Below are 25,667 nucleotides of genomic sequence, written 5' to 3'. Positions count from 1 at the left end.
AAGCATTGATTCCACATTAGAATACGCCGAGCCTTCTGGGTCCGGAGTAAACCATTGATTTCCGAATTAGAATATCCCGAGACTTCCGAGAACCCTAGGATATATACATGTTAAGTTGGAAAATCAAGGACTGAAGGTTCAGTTCAAACCAGGGATTCCACACATCACGAACCCGGCAGCAGCCGACGTCCAATTACATAGAACTTATTGAATAGTATACTACCATATCCGACCTCGCTTGTTCTGTTTAACGCAAGCCACAGCGATGCTCCAGGGAATGTCCCTTCGAACATCCAAACGAACTCGTAGCTTAGTGGCCCAAATCCGTATGAACAAGCAAAGCTACTCGTTAATGAGTTGCCTCATTGTCAAGGATCATTGCTGCAGCATGACGCCCGCCCAGTTTGGTTGAAGACATATCTCACTGCTTGCTTTTCTCAAATAGTAGACACCCTCCGTCCTATAGTGAACAAATTCACATCTATAGTGGTATGTCTTGAAGTCTTCGCTAAGGCCTAGAGAACCGTCCAAAATGACTCTCCAGACCTATCTTATTGCTATTATCACTTACTTCGGATTTCCATCCTTTCATGGATCTCAACAACCCTCGTTGCAATACCCATTGCAGCTCGATAATGCAGATCTTACGCCGCCTGCTCCCAAAGTCCTCTCTTTCATACCCCCTGGAGCCGCGGAAGAGGCCCTTGGCGAGCCTTTTAGGTGTCACTATCCTTCCATGGCAGCTCAGTATACATACAATCCTACGCCGGAGAACCGAAGCATCTGGCTCAAGCATCGGACCAATTCTTCGCTGGACTTTGACATAAACACGGACTATGAAACGAGATGGCCTGTTGGGATTGAACGCAAAGTCTGTTCAATTAGACCCTGCTTCTCTGAAGTACATTACCAAGATTAACATGGCCTAGTACATCCTCACAGTGGGCGAACGATCGTTGAACCTGGATGGAATCGAATTTCCCTATGCCAAGGTCTTCAATAATAGCTACCCTGGTCCTTGGATCCGTAAGTGCCGCCTTATCCATAACTTGTTAGAATATTGCTCATAAGACTAGAGGCATGCTGGGGAGACTGGATAAGTAAGTTGTGTGCATACCTTGCCTTGGCCCACGCTTACAGCACTAGACATCACCGTCAAGAACAATCTCAGGAGAAACGGGACCGCAATCCATATGCATGGACTCCGGATGCTTAGCAATGGTCTCATGGATGGTGTGCCTGGGGTAACTCAATGTCCCATTGCACCTGGAGACACCTTCAACTATGTGTTCAATACAACCCAGTATGGCACAACATGGTACCATAGTCACTACAGTCTTCAGTACTCGGATGGTGTATTGGGGCCATTGACTATTCACGGACCGACATCGGCAAATTTCGACAAAGCCATTGATCCCATCATCTTCACGGACCACAACCACCAAAGCGCCTTCCAGTTGTACTACCAAGAGCAGTTTGCGAATAATTCGACCCGAGTTCCACCGAAGCAGACGAGTATCCTGCTTAATGGACATGGTATGTTGGGGAAGTCCTGTTCCCGCTGTCGCATCATATTGTGTATTAACATAGTATAGGGAGCTATGCTGGTTCTTTTCCGGAGAGAAGATACCACAAGAAAGTTCAACCTGTGGGACATCCACCGCTATCGTTTGTCACAGTTTATCCAGAGCTAACTGATACTTAGGGCAAAAAATACATTCTCAGACTTATCAATGGGTCAACCGATACGACCTTCATCTTCAGCATTGATGGTCACAACCTCACAGTGGTCGGAATGGATCTAGTACCGGTCCAACCCTACACGACAGATCATATATATGTCGGGATAGGTGTGTCTTCACCAACTTGAGTCAAAGCTCTTAGCACATTCTAACAGGGCCCAGGCCAGAGATACCATATCCTCCTCGAGACCAAGACCGACTTCAGTAACTCCATGAACATGGCATACTGGATCCGAACCGATCCCGCCACCGGGTGCCACAACTTCGAAACCTTCCCAGATGACAGACAGGGTATCCTCTGGTATGGAGGCGGCTCACACCCACCGATCCCGACAACGACCGCACACGCATACAACAACACCTGCAGTGACATGCTGGATTTGGTGCCAGTCGTCCCGTGGACAATAGGAGAGCCACCCCCCATCATTCCAATGGTAAAATATACCATGGCACAGTCGCCTATCGAGACAATGAGCGTTACCATTGGCCAATGGAACCTCTCAGCGGTGGGAGATGACCCCGAGGTGACTGTCAACTACTGGAAGTTCCTGAACGATACTCTTTGGGTGAACTACGCGGAGCCAACAGTCAACCACCTCGATCCTCCATATAACAGTAGTGAGGTGATCTACTTGGCCGCTGAGGCTCAACCTGCGCAGACCACATGGAACTACATGCTGATAATTGGTGGTAACATCGTCGCTACGCCCCCAGTAACTGGAGGCAATTTGGCACCCAACGCACATCCAGTAAGCTTTTTCTCCCCACCCACCCCTTTTTGCAATACCCAAGTCGCAGCGTCCTTTAACTTGTGTCACCTAAGATTCACCTCCACGGCCACGACTTCGCGGTCCTACAATACTCCACCGACAAGTACAACAGCAGCGAAGACCTAGACCTGAATTTAGACAACCCGCGGCGTCGCGATGCTGTCCTTCTCCCACAGAATGGCTTTATCGTGATTGCATTCAAGACCGACAATCCAGGCTCCTGGACTCTACATTGCCATATTGCATGGCATGCTTCTGCGGGTTTGGCTTTCCAGGTCCTGGAAGAGCAGCCGGCTTTCAAGGCGGGTATTGAAGACTCTACTGTTGCGAGAATCCAATTGGATCGGACGTGCCAGAATTGGGATGTTTGGTTTGCGAATGCTTCGAATCATTGGAATCCGAATGGGAGGTTTCAGGATGATTCGGGGATTTGAGGTTTGTATTTGGGGAGCAGTCCTTAGGGTGTCTGACTTCAAGAGTTGAGGATAAATGTTGGGAGTCAATAAGCGCGACTAATACCAGCAGCAGTGAGAGGAAGGTGGTTTTATTTCTGTTATCAGAGTTGTGGCCATAGTACTATTAGTGGGTGCTGGCAGTGTTAGTTTCAATTGTTGAAGATTTTGAAGTATTACTAGTACGGTGATACTAGTAGGCGGCTCAAATTTATATATTCAGTCATAATTAATCGAATTTACCAGATGGCTTGTCTTCGTTACTTGCATTGGCCATCTCCATAAAAGGGCATGTACAGGAGAAGAATAGTAGCAAGGATTTCAATGCCACCACACCTAAACCCAGGAATGTGAAAGAGCAGTCCATGTGTCAAGAGTGGATCAGGGAGAGACCCCAAAAGTTGGGGAAAGAAGGAACCTGATCTTGTGAACCTCGGCATCGGGAAGGGGCAGAAACGAGGGCGGGCGGTGCCGAGCAACAGTAGCTGCTACTGCGGCCTCGTCGTTCTCCCCGGACTTGTGTCGCGACTCTCCGCTTCTCTCTTCCTCTGCACTAGTCCCATCGGTGGCTTTCTCTTCCCTTTCCTTCCATTATCCTGAGTCGCTACTGGGCGAGGAATGTGACCACTTCTTCCTTCTTTGTGTGGCAATCCTCCTTCCCCTCATCTTATCTTGTGTCGCGGAAAGACACCACCCATCACTCCCCGCCCAGCACACGGCAATTGACCAGATCCGCGCCTCCGATCATGGACCTCGAACACCGTGACTTCAACAACTCAGACCAGCCCAGGCGGCGGAGACGGAATGCAGTGAGACGACGAATGCGCAATCGAGCACCCATCTCCGCCCGTCTCTCGCTCGATCCTCAGCTCCGCGGGAATGTCGGGGTTGTGTCCGAGGATCTGGCCGGTGACCTCTTTCACACTTCCGGTAAGGGAAACATAACCGCACGAGGGTTGTACTACTCCGCTGACTTGGAATTCACCGGCTATCTAGAAGGAACTGGAAAGGAAACAGACATCCACTACATCGCCATCTCGCCGTATCAACCGGGCTCGAACGCGGTTGAGGATCTAGCCTGGACCATCATTCCCGTTCGGCCGCAGTCCAAAGAGCGCTCTTCCCAGTCGCCGCTCCCTCATTCCACCGTCCTTTTCCCAAGCTCGGCGACTTCTCTGCAGCCATTTACTGATGCCCTGAGCAAGCTTGATCCCACTCGTCATACCCTCCAAGCACAACGTCCCATTGAGATTCAGCTGTTGGATGTTGCGCCTTTACCTTTGGACACTATCTACGTGACTGTGGAGCGGAATCTCCTCCGGAACCACGACGATGTTCAGAACAAGTTTGGCGGAGGTTTTACGCCCAGTCAGAATGGGCCTAACGGACATTGGGCGAAGGGAGGGAAAGGTGGTGTCGAGGCCAAAAAGCAGTCGAAAAAGGCGGCAGCGGAGACGGAAGATAGGCTGACGGCTGCTGTACGGCAGGCCTTGGGAGCCGAGAAGGTGGTGCATACTGGCGATGTACTGCCCCTTCCACTACCACCCCACCCCATCACCTATGCCCCGTCCCCTCCTGCGCGCATCTCGTACTGCGAACCGGTTTCTCAGGGCCTGCTGATGCCAACGACCAAAGTGGTTTTGATCCAGGCACGGCCACAGGGCCACCGGTCACAGCGAAGCTTACGGTCGAGCTCGGGTCTCCTGAAGCAAGTCGCGGAAGACGAAGCAGATGACACCTCCAACGAACAATTCTACTCCGCCGCGGAGGATAAGCCAGTGGAGAGCAGCACAGAGGTCGAAGCTACATCGACGGCGGATGAGTCGGAGACGGAAGGATCAGGAAATGCTAGCGACACATCGGACGACTCCCTAGATGACATGATCTCTCTTGCTGCTCCCGAGCTACCTCAACCGCCGTCCGGCGTCATGTCCGCGATGACTGCTGCCACACCTCGGGCAGGTGGTCGCCGTGGGGACGGTACACATACCCCTGGGTCCGTGGCGTCTAACTTCACCTCTACGACTATGCGCCCTGGGCGAACAAACGGCGGGAAGGTGTTCAAGGCGGAAGGCTTGCTTCGGAGGGTATCGAGCGACCTTCTCCACCCCAGGCCACGGGAAGATGATGATACCGAATCATTCATCTTTGTGGATATTAGCACACTTGCAAAGATTGGTTGTTTTTCAGGAGACTGGGTTAGGATTGAGGCCACTGAAGAACCGCAGCTGAATATGTTCGCCTCTATTAAGCTTGGAAGCTTCAACGAACAAGAGGAGGACTCTGGAAATTGGCGTGCTGCTAAGATATACGGACTCCCAGGCCTGCCATCGGCTAAACCTCGGTATTCGATCAACCAGTCTGGCGAGCGACGGTCGAGTATCTCTCAGCGTGCGCCAACGCGCTTGACTCCTTCCGTCTTCGTCCCGCCTCTGCTCTTGAACAATCTTGAGAACCCGAAATATCTACGCATCTCCCCGATCGCTTTTGCCGCGGCCAATGGAGCTAAGCCTGGTCTTTTGCACCAGGTGAAGTCCAGTGTCGTGCGGAGCCCACCTCTGGCGAAGGAAGTAACTTTACTTAAAGTGTCTACTCCATTGTCTATGGACCGTGTCCTCCAACCGGCTCTGTTTGCTGGTCTCAAGCAATATTTTGAATCGAAACGACGACTACTCAAAGGTGGTGATCTTGTGGGAATCAGCGTTGATGAGGGACTCGGTCGAGCCGTCTTTCCTGTAACAACCGGTGGTGACACCGGTGCCCAGGATGATGATCTGACTATTCGTTTGGGCCAGGTTGCTGATGCTAATCAAACCGCTTCGAAGAAGGTGGGCGTCGCATGGTTCCGCGTTGGACAGGTTGTCCCTAGCACGTCCAGTGAACAGGACGGGCCCGAGAATCAGTGGGGAGGTGTTGCTGTTATCGATTCAGCCACCACCCGAATGGTCCAGGCGGGTAGTGATGTCAGCAGGGTACCAGGCACTATCAACAATGGATGGGAATATTGGCTTGGAGTCAAGACAGTTCCACGGGCTGCCAACGACGCTCCGACTCCGCATGGCCTTATCACGGAAACCCCACAGTCGTTTATTCCTCCGTTGCAGCAGCGCATTCGAGATCTGATGTCAGTGGCAACCAGCCCCCGTGCAATCCAGCTGGGCATGAAACCGGTTGCCATCCTGATCAGGTCCCAACAGAGGCATATCGGCAAGGCGACCATCGCAAACCGCGCTTGTGCTGACATTGGTCTTCATACATTCCCCATCGATGCGTACGATATTTTGACCGAAGGTGGCGCCAATGGAGGTGATGTGAAGACCGAAGCATACTTGAAGGCTAGAGCAGAGCGCGCTTTCCACTGTGGGCCAGAATGCACTGCTCTTTTGATCAAGCATATTGAGGTCTTGACGGCCGACCGGATCATCTCAGCGATGGCTGATATTGTGGCGGATGCGCGAGTCGTGATCGCGACCACCACGGATGTGGAACAGATCCCTGAAGGCATCCGTAGCATGTTCACGCACGAGTTTGAGATGGGTGCCCCGGAGGAAAAAGAACGTGAGGGGATTTTGCGCAACGCTGTCACCGAACGCGGCATCAAAACATCACCTGATGTTGACTTGTCTACTGTTGCTCTGAAGACCGCCGCTCTCGTTGCGGGAGACTTGGTGGATGTTGTTGAGCGAGCCTCAGCCGCAAGAACGGCGCGTCTCGAGAAATTGGCAGAACTGGCGAGCAAGAACGCCGGCCAGGTCGTCAGTGTTAGAGATGTACTAGTCTCCGGCGGAGACGCAGCACGAGGAGTTACGAAGATTGATTTCGATGCGGCAGTTGATGCCGCCAGAAAGAACTTTGCTGATTCCATCGGTGCACCGAAGATCCCCAACGTCAGCTGGGACGACGTGGGTGGCTTGACCAATGTCAAGGATGCTCTGATTGAAACCATTCAGCTACCGCTCGAGCGACCCGAGTTGTTCGCTAAAGGCATGAAGAAGCGAAGTGGTATCCTATTCTATGGACCTCCAGGTACCGGCAAGACATTACTCGCGAAGGCTATTGCGACCGAGTTCTCTCTGAACTTTTTCTCCGTCAAGGGACCGGAGCTGCTCAACATGTACATTGGAGAGTCCGAAGCGAACGTGCGCCGAGTCTTCCAGCGGGCGCGGGATGCTCGGCCTTGTGTTGTTTTCTTCGATGAATTGGACTCCGTCGCACCTAAGCGAGGCAACCAAGGAGATAGCGGCGGTGTCATGGACCGCATTGTCAGTCAACTTCTCGCGGAGCTCGACGGTATGAACGGGGGTGAGGAGAACAGCGGTGGCGTCTTTGTCATTGGTGCCACCAACCGGCCCGACCTCCTCGACACGGCTCTTCTCCGTCCTGGTCGTTTCGATAAGATGCTTTATCTGGGTGTCTCCGATACCCATGAAAAGCAGTCTACTATTTTGGAGGCCCTGACGAGGAAGTTCACATTGTCGCCGGATCTATCGCTCCGCAGAGTCGCCGATCGGCTGCCTCTGACCTACACGGGTGCCGATTTGTACGCCTTGTGCTCGGATGCTATGCTCAAGGCTATTACGCGCAAGGCTACGGCTGTTGACGAGAAGATCAAGCAGCTTCCTGGAGAGCCGGTCAGCACGGCGTACTTCTTCGACCACTTGGCCACGCCAGAGGATGTGGCGGTGATGGTTACGGAGGAAGACTTCAAGGAAGCACAGGATGAGCTGGTTCCTAGTGTTAGGTAAGTCACAATAACTGTTCCCCCCAAGATTTCCCGCTCTAACAGCGTGCAGTGCCAAGGAACTGGAACATTTCGAGCGGATTCGACAGACCTTCGAATCGGTTGATAAGCAGAAGCAGGAGTCGGGCAATTCCGCGCCCCAAACCATCGAGGAAGTGCTGGAGGCACTCAAATCGGGAGACCAACTAGAGTTCAGTATGGACGGACCCACCACCAACGGAGACTCGCATGTCAACGATGCCGGAAAGGGTAAGGGCAAGCAAGTACCCAGTGGCCAGTCGGCTAGTGGGAAAGGTAAAGGGAAGAGCCCTGCAGGAACAGGCGGCAAGTCGAAGAACAAGCTCGTGGCCATGCCGAACGGCGACTCGGATTCGTCTCTGGACGGACCGACGGCCGACCGGGGCACGGGACGAGGCTACGATGATGTTGGCGAGGACGATGAGGATGGGGTGACCAACGGGGGAGATGAGGACTATATCATCCGTACTGACCACTTAGCACAGGATGGTGGATCCAAGTGATGAGGGAGAGGCAAGGGATGATTGAATCCTGGCGCCATCAGATGACCTGTTGTATTATTCATCATGATATCAGGCCATCTGGAGGGCTGGTGTACATATTATACATATATCATACTAGCTGTTATGACTGCATACCATGTGAGAAGAGATTATGATGTTATTATACCATTGTACTGTCCAAAATTTTTACTATTCTATAATGCAGGCAAAGATTGCATGCGGCTCGCATGCTTCATAATGATCGGATCCGAATGCATTAACCCCATTCGGTTTAGGGGGACCTTAAATTCCAGTTAGCGATGAGTATTAGTTTTGCTGTCAAAGGGAAGATAGTCAGCTCTATCTTGGGTATAAAAAGGAAAAATATGGGTATGGAACTTATCTTCTTATCGGTTCCTGATAACCGACAAAGACTGTTTGCCTCCTGTGAGTCAATTGCTGCCCTAATCATCCGTGTTGCCACATTCTCATCATTGGGATAATAACTATGAGATATCTAAACCAGGAGCGGGAGCTTATCTCTGCTGGAATCGGAGCAGGTCCTTTGCCCAATCCATGTTTCACCGGCCAAATAAGCTTCGTCTCCGTCACCCAAACCTGGTTAGACTCCGGTCTTCTCCAGCAGCCCATCCTCCACTATCTCGAATCTGACTGGCGGTCGGCGATTCGACTTCGGCGCTGTGCACGAATCAACTTAAGTCACACCACGGGGGTTCTTATCATTCAGTCCCATTCAGTGCCCATGGTGGGTTGAGAAGCAAGTAAGGCTGGCACTGACTGGTAGTTCTCTGCAGTGGAAGTTGTACCTGTTTGATATTACCCCATATCCATTAGGTAACAGACGACGGAGCATCTCCGCCACTGCGATTCCCTCCCCGCAATTTCGCTGCTCCTCGACCAGCCAGAGCTGCTCTGGCTTCTCATACCTCGGGGAGATATTGTTGCTCCCTCCCAAATCGAGCTGCGATAATCCCGGTGGATAATGAATGGATGGCATCCCGTTTGTCGTAATGACGGGCTTGGGTGTGGAAGCCTTGTTCCGTGACCAACCCCTCCCTGTCCCTGTCCCTGTCCCTCCCCTTCCTTTCCTCCCATTTCCGCTGTCGCCTTACAACCCTCAACTGGTCTGACGTGCTTTGCTTTCTCTCTTATTTTCCCGTGGGATTCCCTACATTCTTCCTCTCTCTATTCATTATACCTTTCTCCTTCCTCCCTCTTCTTCTTCTTCCCTCCTCCCTTCCCTTAATCCTCACTCTTCGACTCGCCCTTGTTCCCGTACAATTCACAGGTTTTTACACATACTTGGGCAATTGATACACCTCGCCCACCATGAAAGACTTTCGGGGAGATGATGACGCCCAGTTGGCGGCCATGGGCCACAAGGCCGAACTGAACCGCAATTTCTCTATGCTGTATGTCACCTTCCCACCCATGCCCTGATGCTGTTGATCTACTTCTCACGTGGACCAATACTGATGGATGGTGGTGGTTGATGCAGGTCAATGTTGGGTTTAGCGTTTGCCATTCTGAATGTACGTCGGCAAATCATCGCCTCCGCTCGACTTCGATAAGAGACCGTCTCTAGTACTAGACCACACCGGGAAGTTGATAGCTAATTAAGTCTGCGCGCAGTCATGGACCGCTTTATCGGCCAGTTTGTCCCTCAGTCTGCCGTCTGGTGGCTGCGTTAGTGTCATCTGGGGTAAGTCATTGGTGTTGAGGGTCTATTCCTAGTTCTTGTTTGCATGCGGGGATGTTTTATGCTATGATTGTGTTGGTGGTCGGTGAGGTTCCTCGGCTAATTTGTGTCTTTACTAGGGTTGATCACGGCTGGTATCTGTAATCTTTGCATGTCGGCTTCGCTGGCCGAGTTCTTGTCTGCCTATCCTACGTAGGTACTTCTGGATGTGCTTTTTTGATGTCTGATACTAATTGGGGTTAAGCGCTGGTGGACAATATCATTGGGTTGCAGGTGAGTGATACATGTTTTATGCTTTATGACTGTTACGGTGCTAACTATTCTTCCTCTACAGTTAGTATGTTTTACAATACCTTGTTTCTTGCCGCTCCTTGCTGACAGTAGATGAAAGTCTCCTGGGAGAGATGGATGCCCCTTCTTTCGTGGATTACCGGTTGGGCGAACGTGACTGGCTGGGTATGTATACAGGACTTTTCTATATGTACAGCTGCTAATTCGTACAGGTTGCTCTCACTGCAACCGGAGGTCTTCTTGGAAGTGAACTAATTTTGGGTGTTATCTCGTTGATGCATCCTGTAAGTCCCTTTCTATCTTTCTGACCCCGACAGTTACTCACAACTCAATAGTCGTATGTCTCTCAGCGCTGGCATCAGTTCCTGATATACATCGCCTATAACATTATTGCATTCCTCATCAATGCCTTTATGGGCTCGCTTCTTCCCTTGGTTACTAAGGGTGCCTGTGAGTGGAATTGTCTGCCTAAATATATGATCTAGAGCTGACATGGCTAGTTATATGGTCCCTTACCGGCTTCACTATAATCTGCATTACTCTCTTGGCATGCGCATCGCCTAACTACAACTCCGGAGAGTAAGTATTACATCGGCGGATTGCTTCTATACGTTATGCTGATCAAATAGGTTCGTCTTCGGAGAATTCATCAACGAAACAGGATGTATGGCAGACCACACCCCTTATTGATCGGTAAATGCTAACAGTTTTTAGGGCCTGATGGACTTGCTTGGCTGCTTGGAGTATGTTTTGCTACCTAAATTCTGTGAAGTTTGTTACTCATACCATGTAGCTCCTTCAAGGTGGACTGGGTCTCACAGGCTTTGTAAGTCTTCTGCTCTCTATTGCACAACACTGTACTAATTTCTATTCAGGACGGTGTCGCACACATGATCGAAGGTAAATCTGCCGACATTACTGTCGTTATCACATACTGAACATTCATAGAAATTCCGAACCCCTCGGTGGTAGGGCCCAAGATCATGATTGGTTGCGTCGGTATTGGAACCTTTACTGGCACTATCTTCTTGATTGTTCTCCTGTTTGTGGCTGGAAACATCTACGAAGATATCAACTCCGCGGCCACGCCTTTACTGCAGATTTTCGTGAATGCGACGAGCAACAACGCCGGTGCCATCTGCCTTCTCGTGTAAGTTGTTCCCAAGATGTCGGTCCGCATTTACTGACGTGTTCAAGCTTCCCTCTCGTGTGTGTTCTCTTCGCTGCTATCACGATCATGACCACCAGCAGTCGTATGATCTACGCCTTTGCAAGAGATGGCGGTCTCCCCGCTTCTCCTTTCTTCAGCAAGGTGCACACCAAGCTGGAGGTTCCTCTGAATGCATTGTACCTTACCAACATTCTGGTCATTATTTTTGGATGCATTTTCCTCGGCTCGTCAAGGTACGTCAACTGTCAGAGTAATCATACATATTGCGGTATGTTAACCTCAACAGTGCATTCAACGCTATTGTGTCGGCTTCGGTTGTCATGCTTGATGTGGCGTACGGCATCCCTATTGCAGTGAACTGCATTCGCGGCCGGAAGATGCTACCGGAGAGGTCCTTTGTCTTGCCCAACGTCGTGGGCTGGATTGCAAACCTGGTACGTCTGACTGGGAAACTATTGATCCGTAAAATACTGACATGTTTCCTGGATAGATCTCGCTAGCCTACGTTTCCCTCACGACCGTGCTCTTCCTCTTCCCCCCTGACTACCCTGTTACTGGAAGCAACATGAGTAAGTTCGTCCCGATATCCACTTTACCAAATTTCTAACGTGTCCGCTCTAGACTACTGTGTAGCCGTGTTTGGCATCGTTATGGTGGTGTCGATCTTCCAATGGTTTGTTGACGGACGTAAGAACTTCACCGGACCCCGGATGGATGTAGATATCATCAGTGGCCAGGTAGCCCCCGGTGAAGGCACCGATGAAGTCGTGGTGCCTACCAACTTCCATGAGAAATAAGCAGGTCGCAAATTGGCGAATCGGATGAACATGGGCCCGAGCACAGGTGCTCAGGTATTTTTGGAAACCTTTTTTGTATATAACACACGGCGTCTTGGAGCATAGAGTTTAGCCTGAATAGTCATTCACTCGAACCACTGGTGGCAGCCATCTCCGGTGAATGCAGCATGAATTGCGTCATATCCAGAGGCGGGAGATGGGCCGATCCCAACAACTCCAGATAACCGCTCCTCTTTTTCCCCACACTTCGGCTCACTTGCTCTTTGTTGACCTCGTGCACGCCTCGTGCTTCTCTACACGCGATTATCAGGGTAGATCTGAACTTGATAAGACCGATAAGGCTGCTACTCTGCCGATCTTCACGGTCTGAAGCGTGCATCTACCTGTCAAGTGATTGATTCTTCGAGTGTCTCTCGGCGTCCTCGAAAACCGCCCGATCTCAACGCCAAGACCAGCCGCTCCAACGGCTCGTCAACAGATCGGGTTTACCGTGCTAGATAGCGTTTAAGCTGTCTTTAGTCTCTGTTTCCCTCTCAACTGGAGTAAACATGTTTTCCTTTCTACCCCAGATCAGCAGAATATTCGGGGACCGCGTGTTATTCGCGCTGCCTCCTGTGAAGACTCAGGAAATTGATACGGCCCATGAAAAGCCCGCGCGCGCCCTGAAACATCTGCTGAAATTGAACCATGCCAACCATGCTATATTGTACAATGATCGAAAGTTTCATAATCATGCTCCGCACGTAAGTAGACTGCTATTTATTGGTTTGGATGCTGCTAACATGCACAGATTCTGAGCTCATCGTTCATGCAAGGTGCTGATGCAGATGACTTGCACCGCGTTTATGAGGCAGAGTCCAAGCACCTGGAACCTTGGACTGATGCTCCTGGGGAAATCAGTGACTTTGACTGGAGAGATTTTCTGGGTTGCAGAGAGTAGGGCTCATTCTACAAACCTGACGACCACTCGCTAATATGCGTTCAATAGGTATCAACGTGCCTTTGTGGACTTCTTTGAAGATGAACTTGTCCGCCAGTCCTACGACTGGAAGCAAGTCGTCAACGAGTATCTTTTCTCCGGAAAAGAGCCCATCTTCAACTCTATCATCGCTGATCGTACGTTGTACAAGAAAAGTACCTCACTCAAAACACTTCACTAACCACCCACACAGTCGGCCACCCCCTAATCCACCTGGCATACGCCTTCGAATTCGCCAGCCGCGAAGTAGCCATGGAAGCCCTAGCCCTGACATCAACCTGCTACAGTGCGATTCACAAATACCTGGATGATCCATCCTACGCCCAAGCCGAATCATCCTACCAGTCAACCTCTCTCTTCGACATCCTCGACAAAGTCCGTCTCGACAAACAGTTCAACGGCCTCTTCGGCACCCCCGGCGGCAACAACATGGACATCGTCTTCCGCGACCGCGAAGCCGCCCTTCTCAACCACTGGAACGCGTGGAAAATCCAAGACCCTATCGCCCAGTTCCGCGAGAGCCAGGAAGTCGCCGTCGCTATCCTGACCGGCACGCACTCAGACCGCACCAGCGAACAATACGACTTCTTCTTCGTCCACATCCTCACTACCAGCCACGCCGTCCGCGTCTTACTACCCCTCATCCCTCCCCAGTTCCAGCTCTCCCTGGTCAGACAGTGGTGGCTCATGACGCTGTGCGTTTACATTGCTCAGCTGCGTCCGAAGATCGACCTCGACCGGATTCGCAAGTATGACCTTGGTGGTCGTGATTGGAACTGGACTGCTAAGAGGGCTGTGAAGAGTGAGCATTCGACTGATGCGCATTATGTGAAGGCGCTGCGCGCTTATAAGGAGTGTGCGACTACGTGGGGTGATGCGGATGAGTTTTATCTCAAGGCGGCGGTGAGGTTCGGTGAGGAGTTTAATGGTTGGGGTGGGTTTGTTTGAGTTTGATTGATGGGTGTGGAATACGGAAAGTGGTTTGTTGGTGGTGTACTTGATATCTCTGCTCTTTATATGAACGCGAAAAGTGATACTTAATAGGTTTGTGCAGAGTAATGAAATTTCTTTTCTCTATTCTTGTATGGACTAGTTGGATCCGATTATTTCATAGATGGCCGCTGTAGAATCATTGAGTATTAAAGTAATACCGAAGAATAGAAACAGTAAATTATCAGTTGATATTAAAAAGGAAACTGTTACTATATTAGGAAGGAACTGCGCAAACATACAACGAGTGCCGTCTTAAGCCTGCTACGGAGTAAACAGGACTAGCTCCACGACCACTTACGAATTAGAAAAGGTGACTTTTCATCCCATCTTCTTCGCGCCTTTTGGTTCTTCTGCTCTAGCACCCTTATTGTCACCCTGGAAGCCTACAAAACTCTTCCTCTAATCTGCTACTGGTTTCTAGACCGCGAAGACCCTGACTATGCGCTGGAATTAGAAGACAAAATGCTGGATATGGAGATGATAAGCACACGGATGAAGATAATGCAGACTCGATTGAATGCGTACTGCAAAGGGCTCCTCGAGGTACATTATCCTACTGACAACAAGACTATCGAATTAGAATCGCCTACGTCATTCTTCGGCTTTCATGTAGATTTCCTACACAGGACCGTGCGAGACGTCCTCTAGACGCCAGAAATGCAAGCTTTTCTCCATACATGGCTGTCACGGGATATCAACCTCGACCTCGACATCTGCAAATTCATTTTAGCCATGTTCAAGATCTCAGCGCCCTATTCATTAAAAAAAGAGTCACTCATACCATTTTAGGTGGTTCATTGAAAGCTTCTTTCATCACATAGCAAAATTAGACGACGATACAGCCTGCGAATGCTCCCAATTCGCTCTCCTAGACAAATTGGCAACAATTTTCCAACTCTACATTGAGATCCGAACGAGTCATTACAATTACATGGACGAAGACATCGACGAGGTCGTGGACCGTGACGTTGTTCTTGATCTAGGTTTAGGGCATTTTGCACATAATAAGCAGTGGAACGGGGAGTTAGCAATACTCGACCGATCGGTCAAAGCAGGTCTTACTCGCTATACTGAGCATATACTAAGAAAGAACCCAAATATACTGACGGAGAATTCTGAAATACTCCTGCTTGAAGCACTATCTTTCGCAAATATTTATGAGATTGATGGCTTATGTGTTCCAAATTCGGCGATGCTCCAGATACTTCTACAAAGTGGCGCTGACCCTAATGGGCCACCAATCACCGGCCTCTGGGTAACCTATTTGAAATTTTTGAGAAGGTGGAAAGAAGAAAAAGAAAATTCTGGGCAGACTTTCAAAAGCCACTACCCAGCTGTCCGGATGCTTTTAGAACATGGGGCTGATCCCGACGCTCGGTGTTTGAATCAGTGAACGGCGGTCATATTGCTGCAGGAATTGTTCTCTCCGGCTCAATATGCCTGCCTACAAAGGGTGATTGAGGATAGACAGCTAAATGAGAGAAACGGGAAATTTCATAAAGGGAATCAGAAAGGTAGTAGGAAGCAGCATGCGAAGCCTAAGGAGACGGGGAAACTCCACGTGGTTCGATCATTTCTTCGGGAATTGAGCCCTTTCCGTTCACGACGAAAGTGCTCAGTTGATGGATGACCTACTGGGCTGAGATATACAGAAAGTGGTTGAGAGCATGAAGAGGGTGTTGGTGTTACAAATATAGTTCTGTTTCTGCCTAAGGCATATATAACGACAAGCACTCACGTGAGTTCGCGTTCAGTTTGTCTCCTTTGCATCTCCACCTCCGCGGTCCTCTTGATCTTCATGTTTTATTATCTTTCAACCAGACGACAATATCCAACACTGAAAATCCCAATGCTCGCCAGACTAACTAATCACTAAACACAGTAACAGGAACTCAACCCACAATGGCACAATTATCACAAGATGAACCACAACTCAACCCAACTACACCTCTCCACCTCCACGCCGAACTCCTCCCCAACATCCGCCAACTAACCCTCTACATCTCAGCTCCCCCAAACACCCCCCGCTCTGACCTCCAAATCACTCTCTCAGACTCGCGCCGCGCAGTCACCGTAACAGTCCCCTCCAACACCAACCAAGATGACCTTTCCTCAACCTCAGAAACAATCAAACTCCCCGCGCGCGTCAGCGAATCCTCCCGACGCATCCTCCAACAACAGCCACCTTCCACACAAGGCGGAAGTGAATACTCCTTCCGCATGCAAGTAGACGATAATGACACGTCCCTGCACAAGGATGAAACAACCCTAAATGACGGGTTCATTCCCTGGACAGCGACGGACATGTCCGCGCATACACACCTGCGGTGCGTCAAGTGCCATAACCCCATCCTTAATGAGGGGAAATTGTGGAAAGACCTTCCGAGCGGGAATTGGGCTGAGATGATGGATTTCTGGCATTGTCATAAGCCAGATCCGCCAGAGGAGGAGAAAAACAAAGATGGAGAAGATCCTAATGCGGTGGTGAAGGGGTATGGGGCTGGTAATCAGCTTGTTGCGGTGGAGGGAACGGTGTTGGTGGATGTTACGAGCTTTTTGGTGAAGGGGGTGGATTGTCTCGGTGTTGAGGAATCAAAGGTAAGGGATTTTATGTTATGTGTTTCTGGGTTGGATTGTTTGGGAGCATGGCTTTATAATAGAGGGGGATATGGGTAACAAGAAGGAGACCTTTTCAGTCAATGATGAGGCCTTCGATACAATTGCCCTATAACTACAGAGTCTTGATCGGTCTGTATGGCCCGGCATGAACGAGTGCAGTGGCTGGTGCTGGGGTGCTGCGGGATAGATATCCTCTCTCGCAGATGGATTTCATCCCGTGGTTGTCTCAGCATGGGTCAGTGTAGCTTGGGTGCTCTGGTGCTGTGATCAGGACTGCGCCTCGCTGTTTCTCCGTTGTCTTGGGTCCAGAGTGATGGAGTCGACGCGATTATGCAGAGGTACATATATCGTCTATACCAGTTAGCATAGGCTCAAGATAATGCATGTAGGTAGAATTAAGCGTGTTATACCTTATACTACAAACCTACATCTTCCACAGGCTAATGCCCTCCTCATAGGTCCCATCCAAAGACTCAACACCAACCCAGCCAGACACAAACACAGCACCAGAAACAACAGCAACAATCCTAACCTGCACAACCTGCACCACCCAACTCGGCCTCCCCGACCCCATCGCCAACGGCTACCGACTCTTCAAAACCAGCCTATCGGCCAACCACTCGCCCAACCCTTCATCCTCATCCTCCCAACTCAACCCTCCAGAGGAGTCCTGGGAATCCCACCCCCCGGAAACAATCCTCACCGCACAACTCCTCGAACTCATCGAACGCGAAAGCTACCGCCGATTCGTCATCCACTGCGGAGCTAAAGACGGACTTCTCGTAAGCCTAACCCCATACCCATACTCTCTCCCATCTCCAATCCCACCCACAACATGTCTACAATAGAATACTAATATAAAAGATATAGATATGGCCCTTCAACCCCTCCCTCCGATACTCCACTACCAGCGCATCGCACAGCACGGCGGCACAACTCGCCATGAAGGTATTCTACCAGCATATTGATAATGTCGAGGAGGTGTTGCATCCCGAGGCGGGGAAGGGGAATCAATCGTTGGCTATTGAGGAGGTGAGGCTGCCCGGGGAGGATGCGTATAGGGAGTTGGTGGAAGTGTTGGAGGAGAGGAATCGCATGTTGCCCGCTTCGGCGAGGGTGTTTAGGGAGTGGAGGGTTGGGTTGTTGTGGAGGTTTGAGAGGAGGTAATAGTAGTAATAATTCATGGATTTGTTGGTAAATTCTAGATTGGGTTGGGTAGGGTGTGGTGTTTGTTCCTTCCTGTTTGGGTTGGGTAGTGAATGGAGGGAGCACTTAGCTACGATTCTACGGGAGTGAGAGTCAAGAGAGATTCTGAACTCACTTCTGAGTGGTGATAGTGTTCTTGCAGGTAAGATACTATTACTCTACTCTGTTCTATCTAGATTGGTTCTGTTTGATTTGTACGTTATACTGACCGAATACTGAGTTCATAGATACACACTCAACTCAACGCCCTTCAATCCTACCACTATCAACCCACACTCTCACACTCCTACAATTTCCAAGGTCTACACACAGGCATAATACATAATCATAAACAATGCCCCAAATAACACCCCAACTTCAATTTCAACCTCAATCTGAACCTCAATCCCACCCTCGTTCCCCCTCCACCACCTCCGACGAGAACAACACCGTCACTTGGGAACACCTTGAACATGCTCCGCCGTCACTTTCAACTCAATCGATAAATACTACTGCTCACGATAACAATAACCGGTCTACTGCGGAGAACCATTCTGGAGGGGTCATTGGCCATGAAATGCACGCACTGTCTGAGGCGGTGCATGTTGAGGATGTGATGGCTATCCCCCAAGGCACTGGAACTGGGACGGGGATGGGGATGGGGATGGGGATGGGGATGGGGATGGGGATGGGGATGGGGATGGGGCCTGGGGCTGGTAGGACGCCGGCTATTAGGATTCATCCGCCTGGGGATACGGTATCTACGTCTGCATCTGTATCTATGGTGGGTGGTGATGAGGGCGAGGAAAGGGGAGGGTGCTCTACGAAGTCTGCTTCTTTCTTTGGGAGATATGAGGGGTTGGGGAGGTAGATTGTGTGATGATCCGTGATGAGGTTCGTGTTGCAGGGTGGTGAGAGCAGTGAAAGGAGATGTGTGCACTGGTGGTTTCAAGCTCTTTGTGGTGTTACCAAGCGCTGCTATAAATATTACTAGTGGGAATGCCCTGGACGGCTGAACACCGCTTGATAATCTGCTTAATTCATGCTCTGTACTGTAATTCATATCTAGGCCAGTCCGCTGCCATCGTACACTTCATTAGTAGAAACTGTCGAGGCAGTGGGATCTAACCCTCAAACGGCGTCTCATATGGCGCTTCCGCCTGCGGAGTGATTCTCGCATGGTGTCGTCTCTGGCCGTCTTCCCAGTCGAAGAGGGCGGAGTGGGTAACGACGCGGTTCTACACTCGTTAGACTTGATTCTTGTCGAGTAGGTGGGGAGGGTAGACTTACGTCCCAAACGACCACAGTTCCAGGACGCCATCTCACCCGGGTCTGGAGATCCTGAGAGAGAGCGATGTGGTCGTAGAGGAATTTGAGGAGGTAGTCGGACTCTTCCTTCTTGTAGCCGACGATGTAGCGGGTGACTGTTTTGGTTAGTAACATAGAGTACGAGTGTAATGATAATGGTACTTACATTGGGGATTCACGAAGAGGGCTTTTTCTCCGGTTACCTGGATTATACTATTAGAATAAAGATTTTGGAATAGTTTCGGGGTTGTGCATACCGGATGAGTTCTGACAATCGGGTGTTCAGAAGTAATTGGATCCCGTCGAGCAATGCCCCCCTTGTTCAGACTGTTGTTGACCTGCTCAATGCCGGAGTGGACTGCCTTCAGCCCATGAAGTCTCTTACGGAACTCAGGCGAGAGACGTCTGTATGCCTGTGCCATATCGGCGAAGAGGGTGTCACCACCGCTTGATGGTCCATCCAGAATGTACAGGAAGGTCGTGCCTGGAGGCTGCTTCTCGAAGGTCACGTCCGAGTGCCAGGTAATGGTGTTGGTGCGTTGGGACAGGAATTCAGCTCCGCTTCTGTCATCGGCACCTCTGTGTACGAGGTGGATCTCTGGGAAGCCCTTAGGTGCTCCAGAGGTCTGGTGGATGTGGTGTCTGCCAAAGTAGCCGCCGAATTCTAGGGCTTTCTCGATGGGCAGGTGTGCGAAGTCTTGGTCGCGGAATGCTAATAGGATTTGTTAATGGGAAGTCATCTTGTTTTGGGGAAGGGGATCGTACCAACAACCTTCCGCTGAGCTACGTACAAAGCCAGCTGGTCTTTTCCTTCCTTGGTCAGTTGGCTCAGCTGGACACCACGAACCTCAGTGCCAATGGTCGGTGTAATGTCGTCGATTTCGGCTTTGTCCTTGGGGAGAAGGTCAGGGAAAGTCGGGTCGGCATCCTTTCCGTGGTCGTAGTGCTCGAAGGGCTGGAGGGGAGGGTATCTATAGTTGTCAGTGCGATGATGTGAGTATAGTTATGGATGGTGTAAGCTACCTTTCTGTTTCGTTGTCCCAGACAGGAAGATAGTTGGGGAAAGAAGCAGGTGGCTGTTTCTCAGTTCCCTTCAGCTCGTTCTCATGCTTGTAAGCCTCTCCATAGCCAATCACATTCTCCTTATTAAAACCAGCATCGGTCTTAAGCGTAGACTTAGGTGCCGCCCGAAGCGACAGAGTTTCTTCAACCAGAGATGGGGCCATATTGGATGTCTGCAGGTGCAACTATGACAGCTGTGCTGTTTTTGTGGTGATATCTAGAACGCATCCTGCACCGAGAACATCATCCATATATATTCTGCTTCCCATTCCGAATATCCATCTTTTGTCACGCAATTCCTGCGGGGTATGGATTGACGCCATTTCCCGGCTGTCACGTATCACGGAGATACTGCAGTCGGATATGCTGGGAACTCGGACAAGGAGTTACGCGAGCCACGGGAAGGTCGTGTAAGCCAGCATGACTCGCCGATCGGGCATGTCAATGGTGCAATGATAATGCAAGAAAGTTAAGACGTCAGTGCTGTGGTTATCAATCATTGTTTCACTCGAACCGAGCCAGGCTGCAGCCAACCAGATCTATGAATGGCTAGGATGATGCCCTTGACTATTTTTGGATATCCTGCGGACAAAATCATTGAATTCCATTCATGTCCAACATAGGTTCCGGTACTCTACGTGTCGAGGGCGTGCTGCATTTAATGCAGTCAATGTAGTGCATGGAAGGAAGAGAAGAGGAGGTGGTTGCTGCTAGTAAAGCGGGCCAAGCATGGCGTGATAGTGCTGTTGCTTCGCGCAACTCGCCCTAATTAAGCTCGCCGGCAAGGCGACGTGCAATCCAGACTCATACCCCGCCTAAGACTTTGTCTCTAAGATTTTATTGTATTTTGGTCTGGGTCAGATTTATCTGGAAAATATTCTTTGCTGGGTTGGCTGCGCGTATTGTGAGGTGTTACTGGAACTGTTGTCTTGTCGCGATGAATCGCATCAAAGTCCGCATCTACCACGTTTTGAATGCTCACCATGAACCTTTGGAGACCATAAAAAAAAACTTGATTAAAACACCATTCGTATCAGATCCCCCCACCATAAGCGGCTTATCCTTCCCAATCAGCAATAAAGACAATGTTGCGATGTCAAGCCCCTAGCATATCATCATAAGCCAATGTGATGGTGACATCGCAGTTCTGGCGAACTTGATACAATCTCTCTGCTATTATTGGATCTTCTGCCATCAACTGCGGAGATCTGGAGCAGCCGCTAATCTCAGTCCCGGCACTTGTCCGCTTAACCTTACTTGTTCCTCATAACGTCAGTTATGCTCCCCTTGCGTGATTTCATCCCCTGCCGGGACTTTTGCGCAAGATCGGGCAAGTCTCTAGCACTAACAAGCACTTCGGCAAGTAAAGCCATATCAGATTCTGCGGCCCTTGAATCATAGCATATCAGCCTTTAGGTACTTCTCGGCCGTAGTTGACGTTGGCCCCATTCCGCCAACCATTTCATGTCGCACATCGATGCGCTCAACGTTCTAGGTTGCCTGAACCTTACCCACTCATGCGACAATTGGCTACGTATAGCTACCCACAGCTCTCGTGCTAACAACTAGTACATCGTGCTGACACTTTAACAGAAAATTGCGTGATGGAGTTCGACGCCTTTTTATCGCTGATGGACACGTCAAAAAGGCCCGATGTCCCCTGAGTTGCAGCTTATTTCTTGAACTCAACCACCCGAAGCTGGTCCTTCACTGTTACTCTGCCTCTCACCACCTTGCTATACAGGCGAGATGACCACAGACGGTGTCAAGGAAGTCCCCGCGGACACGGCCTCCGCAAATGAGGACACCAAGAAGAACCCTGATGTCTCAACATCATCGGCATCGTCATCCTCACTGACGGACTCGGAACACAGAATCGCAAAGGTCACTGACTGCGCCTTTGATACGACGGAAGACCCTAGGTTTTACAAGCCTATCCCCGAGTATGAGAGCGCGCATCGCTGGGATCCATACTTCGAATGGACGGAAGAGGAAGAGAAGGCACTAATCAAGAAGGTAACTACCATTTATTCAAGCCTATCTGCTAAATCATAGCTGATCGCAACAGATTGACATCCGAGTTTGTACTTTTGCATGCGTTACGTTTTTCGCACTTCAGCTTGACAGAGGCAACATTGTGCAAGCAAACTCGGACAGCATGCTGGGGGACCTCGGAATGACCACGAACGATTACAACACCGGACAAACAATTTTCTACCTCACTTTCCTCTTTTCCGAGCTTCCTTCGCAGTTACTGTCTAAGAAGGTCGGTCCGGATCGCTGGATTCCCATTCAAATGGTCGCCTGGAGTTTCGTCGCCGCATTCCAGGCATTTCTCAAGAACAAGGCCGGATATTTTGCCTGCAGAGCGCTTCTCGGCCTCCTAGAGGGAGGATTGTGAGTCTTCCTACACCTGACTACCAGGGAATGACCTTCCTAACAATTTCTAGCATTGCCGATACTATCCTCTTTCTGTCCTTCTTCTACAAGTCCAAAGAGCTGCCGCAACGGTTGAGTTACTTCTGGGTTTCTTACGAAGCTACATCGATCGTCGGCGCTTTTCTGGCCTTCGGCTTCCTCCACATCCACGGCTCTGACGGTTATACTGGAGGATGGCGCTATCTGTTCGCTTTTGAGGGTCTTATTACAGGAATCATCGGGATCATCGCCGCGTTCTGGATGCCTGCATCTCCCACCCAGACTAAAGGCGGTTTCCGCGGTAAAGACGGTTGGTTCAACGAGCGCGAGGAGAAGATCCTTGTCAACCGTGTACTCCGTGACGATCCCAGCAAGGGAAGCATGCACAACCGTCAGGCGGTCACACCGAAGATGCTTTGGCATGCTCTGTGCGACTACGACATGTGGCCCATCTACCTGCTTGGTCTGACGTGGATGATTCCCAACACACCTGCTACCAACTACATTACCCTGGAGTTGAAGTCGCTTGGGTTTGGCACCTTTGAAACGAATCTTCTGACCATCCCCGCATATGTCATCTTCATTATCAACCTACTGTTCTGGACATGGATCTCAGAACGCTTCAACCAGCGTCTACTTCTCGGTGTCGTCTCTGAATTCTGGTGTTTGGTCTTGCTCATCGCGCTTGAAGTCCTGCCAGATGGAGCCAGTGGATGGGCGCGGTGGATCATCAATGCTCTCTTGATTGGAGCCCCTTACGTACACGCCATTATCGTGGCCATGACATCCAGAAACGCGGGCTCAGTCCGCACACGCACGGTTGCGAGCGCGGTATACAACATGATGGTTCAGGCCTCTAGTATCATTGCTAGTCAGGTCAGTGAGATGCTTCCCCGCATCATGGCTCACTACTAACCCCTTGCAGATTTATCAAGACAAGGACAAGCCTTACTACCGTGTGGGTAATAAGGTTCTCATTGCCATCTCTGTGTTCAGCATGGCTTTATTCATTGGGGCCAAGTTTTATTACATCTGGCGCAACAAGTATGGCTCACCAATTCTCCGATAATATTGACCACAATGCTAACTATGCCGCTAGGTACAACGCTGCTCGTTGGAATGCCATGTCCAGCGAAGAGAGGGAGGAATATCTGGCAGCTAATAAGGATCTTGGAAACAAGCGGTGAGTCTTCCTTCCGCAAGATTGCCTGATAATCTGTCTAATCAGTCGCCTTGCAGACTCGATTTCCGATTTACTCACTAGATGAGCACGATTAATGATTGATTATATTATACAACTAAAACATAGATGACCAACTGCATATATGGAAAACTGGTGGACGCCCCGCGGGATACCCTGAAGTCTATAGATTAGACGATAGAGCAAATTCATAATACAACACATCGCTCAAGTGATCATAAACCGTAAGGGACAAGCCGTAATTCATGTCCACTCGTGCCTATTCTCCAATGACATACTCGCATCCACTGTCTCCAATCCACACCTCATGCAGCTTGCCCGCCGGAACATCCAGTCGTGCACCAACACCGAACGTCTCCTTTTTTACCTCCCCATTATGCAGCTTAGCATTGTCGTCCGGGTAGGTGATTGTCAAACTCCCTTGGCGGATTAGATGCGTTGTGACACCGCCATGTGAGTGTGGTGGATAGTGAGCATTGCTAGGACAGTATTAGCTCTACGAGTACTTGGATTATGATAAATCCTATGCACGAAACGATAAAAAAGATCAAGACCCCAAGAGGTACACAGCATAACACCCATGGTTTTCATCAACTCACCTTCCGTCTGCCCAAGTAAAGACATGCTTGAAGCCCCAATCCTTGACTAGACGTTCGCATTCTTTGCGTGTACCAATGGGGTATGTTTCCGCCATTTACCTTGCTCCAGTAATACAGCCACCTGGATTAGAGTAACGTTTGAGGCAGAGAGATACTCTGGAAGCTGTATAGAAGTGTTGGTGATGCGGGGAATACAGCGATGACGTCGTTGGGATTAGTAATTCATGGCAGGTGAGATGCTTGTTGACGGTCACGTGGAGTGGTATCTTGTTTGATTCTATTTGGCGGTGCTTCCTTGGCTGGACATACTACTGAGTAGATTCACGACTGCCACTATGCGTTCTAGAGGCATTGACCAACATGGTAATGACCAACTGCGCCCTTGAAGATGTCAATGCTAAGGTATCCTCTTTGCTTCAACATCATCAAAGATTTTACTTTTGCTGAAAGAAAAGAAGACCCAGTTTCTCTGTTACACTATACGAGAGTCCCTCGTTAATTTATAGTGGCAGGCGCCCGAGAAGCGACTGACAACAAGATACATCGTCAGCAAAGCAACGACTGGGCTCCGACAGATCTTCAAATGAAGCCTTCCCAAGGACAAACCTAATTTCACCGAGACATGGCTTCTTACACAAATGCATTACTAAGGCTGAATCAGTCAGAGAAAAGTCTATACCCGGACGAAATACTACTGCAAGCGACACGGGATGGTATGGCGCGGTTCTCCCCCGAGGGCGTTAGATTAACGCTAAACCACTTAGCCCACGCCAACGCCTTAGCTCCAGAACGCCAGGTGGGTCACGCTTGATAGTGGAACACCCAGGATTTGATGAAGCTCCTCTTATCGCAGCCAACCCAAGGCGAATTAGAGCCAGCTGTATCTGGCTACTGAAGCTTCTCACCCGCATCGATGGCTTCTAGGCCACCCCTACCCCCTGTCGATGACTGAAATGAAGGGCAGAGTTTCCCTTCTGGGAACTCGTCAGGAAATGGTGGGTTGGCTAATCCGGATGCATGATGCAGGGCCTCGAGTGATTAGATTGAAATATAGCTACTCGTCCCTCGTCTTGAAATCCGTGCCAATCCTTTGCAAGTACCAAACTCCAAAGGAGAGAC

General features: G+C 50.1%; 8 protein-coding genes across 8 annotated transcripts; 6 read left to right on the top strand and 2 right to left on the bottom strand.

Annotated features, from left to right (window-relative positions):
• Window positions 1-532: 532 nt before the first annotated feature.
• BO79DRAFT_251961 (multicopper oxidase) lies at window positions 533-2,946 on the top strand (the record flags this gene model as incomplete). Its single annotated transcript, XM_025685891.1, has 8 exons — window positions 533-871; window positions 930-1,026; window positions 1,077-1,100; window positions 1,147-1,536; window positions 1,596-1,648; window positions 1,706-1,850; window positions 1,905-2,491; window positions 2,566-2,946. The coding sequence occupies 8 exons, from the start codon at window positions 533-535 to the stop codon at window positions 2,944-2,946; spliced, it is 2,016 nt and encodes a 671-aa protein (XP_025542723.1).
• Window positions 2,947-3,531: 585 nt separating this feature from the next.
• On the top strand, window positions 3,532-8,372 carry pex6 (AAA family ATPase peroxin 6). The gene is made up of 3 exons (XM_025682213.1): window positions 3,532-3,894; window positions 3,961-7,705; window positions 7,758-8,372. The coding sequence occupies exons 1-3, from the start codon at window positions 3,711-3,713 to the stop codon at window positions 8,224-8,226; spliced, it is 4,398 nt and encodes a 1,465-aa protein (XP_025542722.1). The 5' UTR covers window positions 3,532-3,710; the 3' UTR covers window positions 8,227-8,372.
• Window positions 8,373-9,438: 1,066 nt separating this feature from the next.
• On the top strand, window positions 9,439-12,264 carry BO79DRAFT_70297 (GABA permease GabA). Its single transcript, XM_025689630.1, has 19 exons — window positions 9,439-9,638; window positions 9,725-9,758; window positions 9,859-9,928; window positions 10,045-10,117; window positions 10,170-10,198; window positions 10,260-10,262; window positions 10,317-10,381; window positions 10,429-10,500; window positions 10,552-10,666; window positions 10,717-10,795; window positions 10,846-10,880; window positions 10,931-10,959; window positions 11,010-11,042; window positions 11,092-11,116; window positions 11,165-11,366; window positions 11,414-11,620; window positions 11,674-11,821; window positions 11,878-11,956; window positions 12,009-12,264. The coding sequence occupies exons 1-19, from the start codon at window positions 9,556-9,558 to the stop codon at window positions 12,182-12,184; spliced, it is 1,557 nt and encodes a 518-aa protein (XP_025542721.1). The 5' UTR covers window positions 9,439-9,555; the 3' UTR covers window positions 12,185-12,264.
• A 429-nt stretch (window positions 12,265-12,693) lies between these two features.
• On the top strand, window positions 12,694-14,172 carry BO79DRAFT_189704 (questin oxidase family protein). The gene is made up of 4 exons (XM_025680685.1): window positions 12,694-12,927; window positions 12,975-13,120; window positions 13,173-13,300; window positions 13,357-14,172. The coding sequence occupies exons 1-4, from the start codon at window positions 12,733-12,735 to the stop codon at window positions 14,109-14,111; spliced, it is 1,224 nt and encodes a 407-aa protein (XP_025542720.1). The 5' UTR covers window positions 12,694-12,732; the 3' UTR covers window positions 14,112-14,172.
• A 1,886-nt stretch (window positions 14,173-16,058) lies between these two features.
• BO79DRAFT_189703 (HECT-type E3 ubiquitin transferase) lies at window positions 16,059-17,942 on the top strand (the record flags this gene model as incomplete). The annotated part of the gene is made up of 3 exons (XM_025680684.1): window positions 16,059-16,737; window positions 17,247-17,557; window positions 17,646-17,942. 3 exons carry the CDS (start codon window positions 16,059-16,061, stop codon window positions 17,940-17,942), a joined length of 1,287 nt encoding a protein of 428 aa, XP_025542719.1.
• A 1,142-nt stretch (window positions 17,943-19,084) lies between these two features.
• BO79DRAFT_278533 (TauD/TfdA dioxygenase family protein) lies at window positions 19,085-20,603 on the bottom strand (the record flags this gene model as incomplete). The annotated part of the gene is made up of 5 exons (XM_025687913.1): window positions 20,292-20,603; window positions 20,034-20,239; window positions 19,483-19,980; window positions 19,251-19,384; window positions 19,085-19,198 (listed from the first exon to the last, which is right to left on the bottom strand). Exons 1-5 carry the CDS (start codon window positions 20,492-20,494, stop codon window positions 19,085-19,087), a joined length of 1,155 nt encoding a protein of 384 aa, XP_025542718.1. The 5' UTR covers window positions 20,495-20,603.
• A 1,476-nt stretch (window positions 20,604-22,079) lies between these two features.
• Window positions 22,080-24,012, top strand: BO79DRAFT_251955 (putative transporter; the record flags this gene model as incomplete). Its single annotated transcript, XM_025685890.1, has 6 exons — window positions 22,080-22,346; window positions 22,399-22,727; window positions 22,781-23,624; window positions 23,674-23,792; window positions 23,848-23,931; window positions 23,988-24,012. 6 exons carry the CDS (start codon window positions 22,080-22,082, stop codon window positions 24,010-24,012), a joined length of 1,668 nt encoding a protein of 555 aa, XP_025542717.1.
• A 184-nt stretch (window positions 24,013-24,196) lies between these two features.
• Window positions 24,197-24,717, bottom strand: BO79DRAFT_207609 (uncharacterized protein). Its single transcript, XM_025682212.1, has 2 exons — window positions 24,549-24,717; window positions 24,197-24,428 (listed from the first exon to the last, which is right to left on the bottom strand). Exons 1-2 carry the CDS (start codon window positions 24,641-24,643, stop codon window positions 24,209-24,211), a joined length of 315 nt encoding a protein of 104 aa, XP_025542716.1. The 5' UTR covers window positions 24,644-24,717; the 3' UTR covers window positions 24,197-24,208.
• Between the last annotated feature and the right edge of the window lie 950 nt (window positions 24,718-25,667).

Source organism: Aspergillus costaricaensis (assembly GCF_003184835.1).
Source record: "Aspergillus costaricaensis CBS 115574 unplaced genomic scaffold BO79scaffold_6, whole genome shotgun sequence".
Lineage (NCBI taxonomy): Eukaryota > Fungi > Ascomycota > Eurotiomycetes > Eurotiales > Aspergillaceae > Aspergillus > Aspergillus costaricensis.
This window is presented reverse-complemented; position numbering and strand designations above follow the sequence as displayed.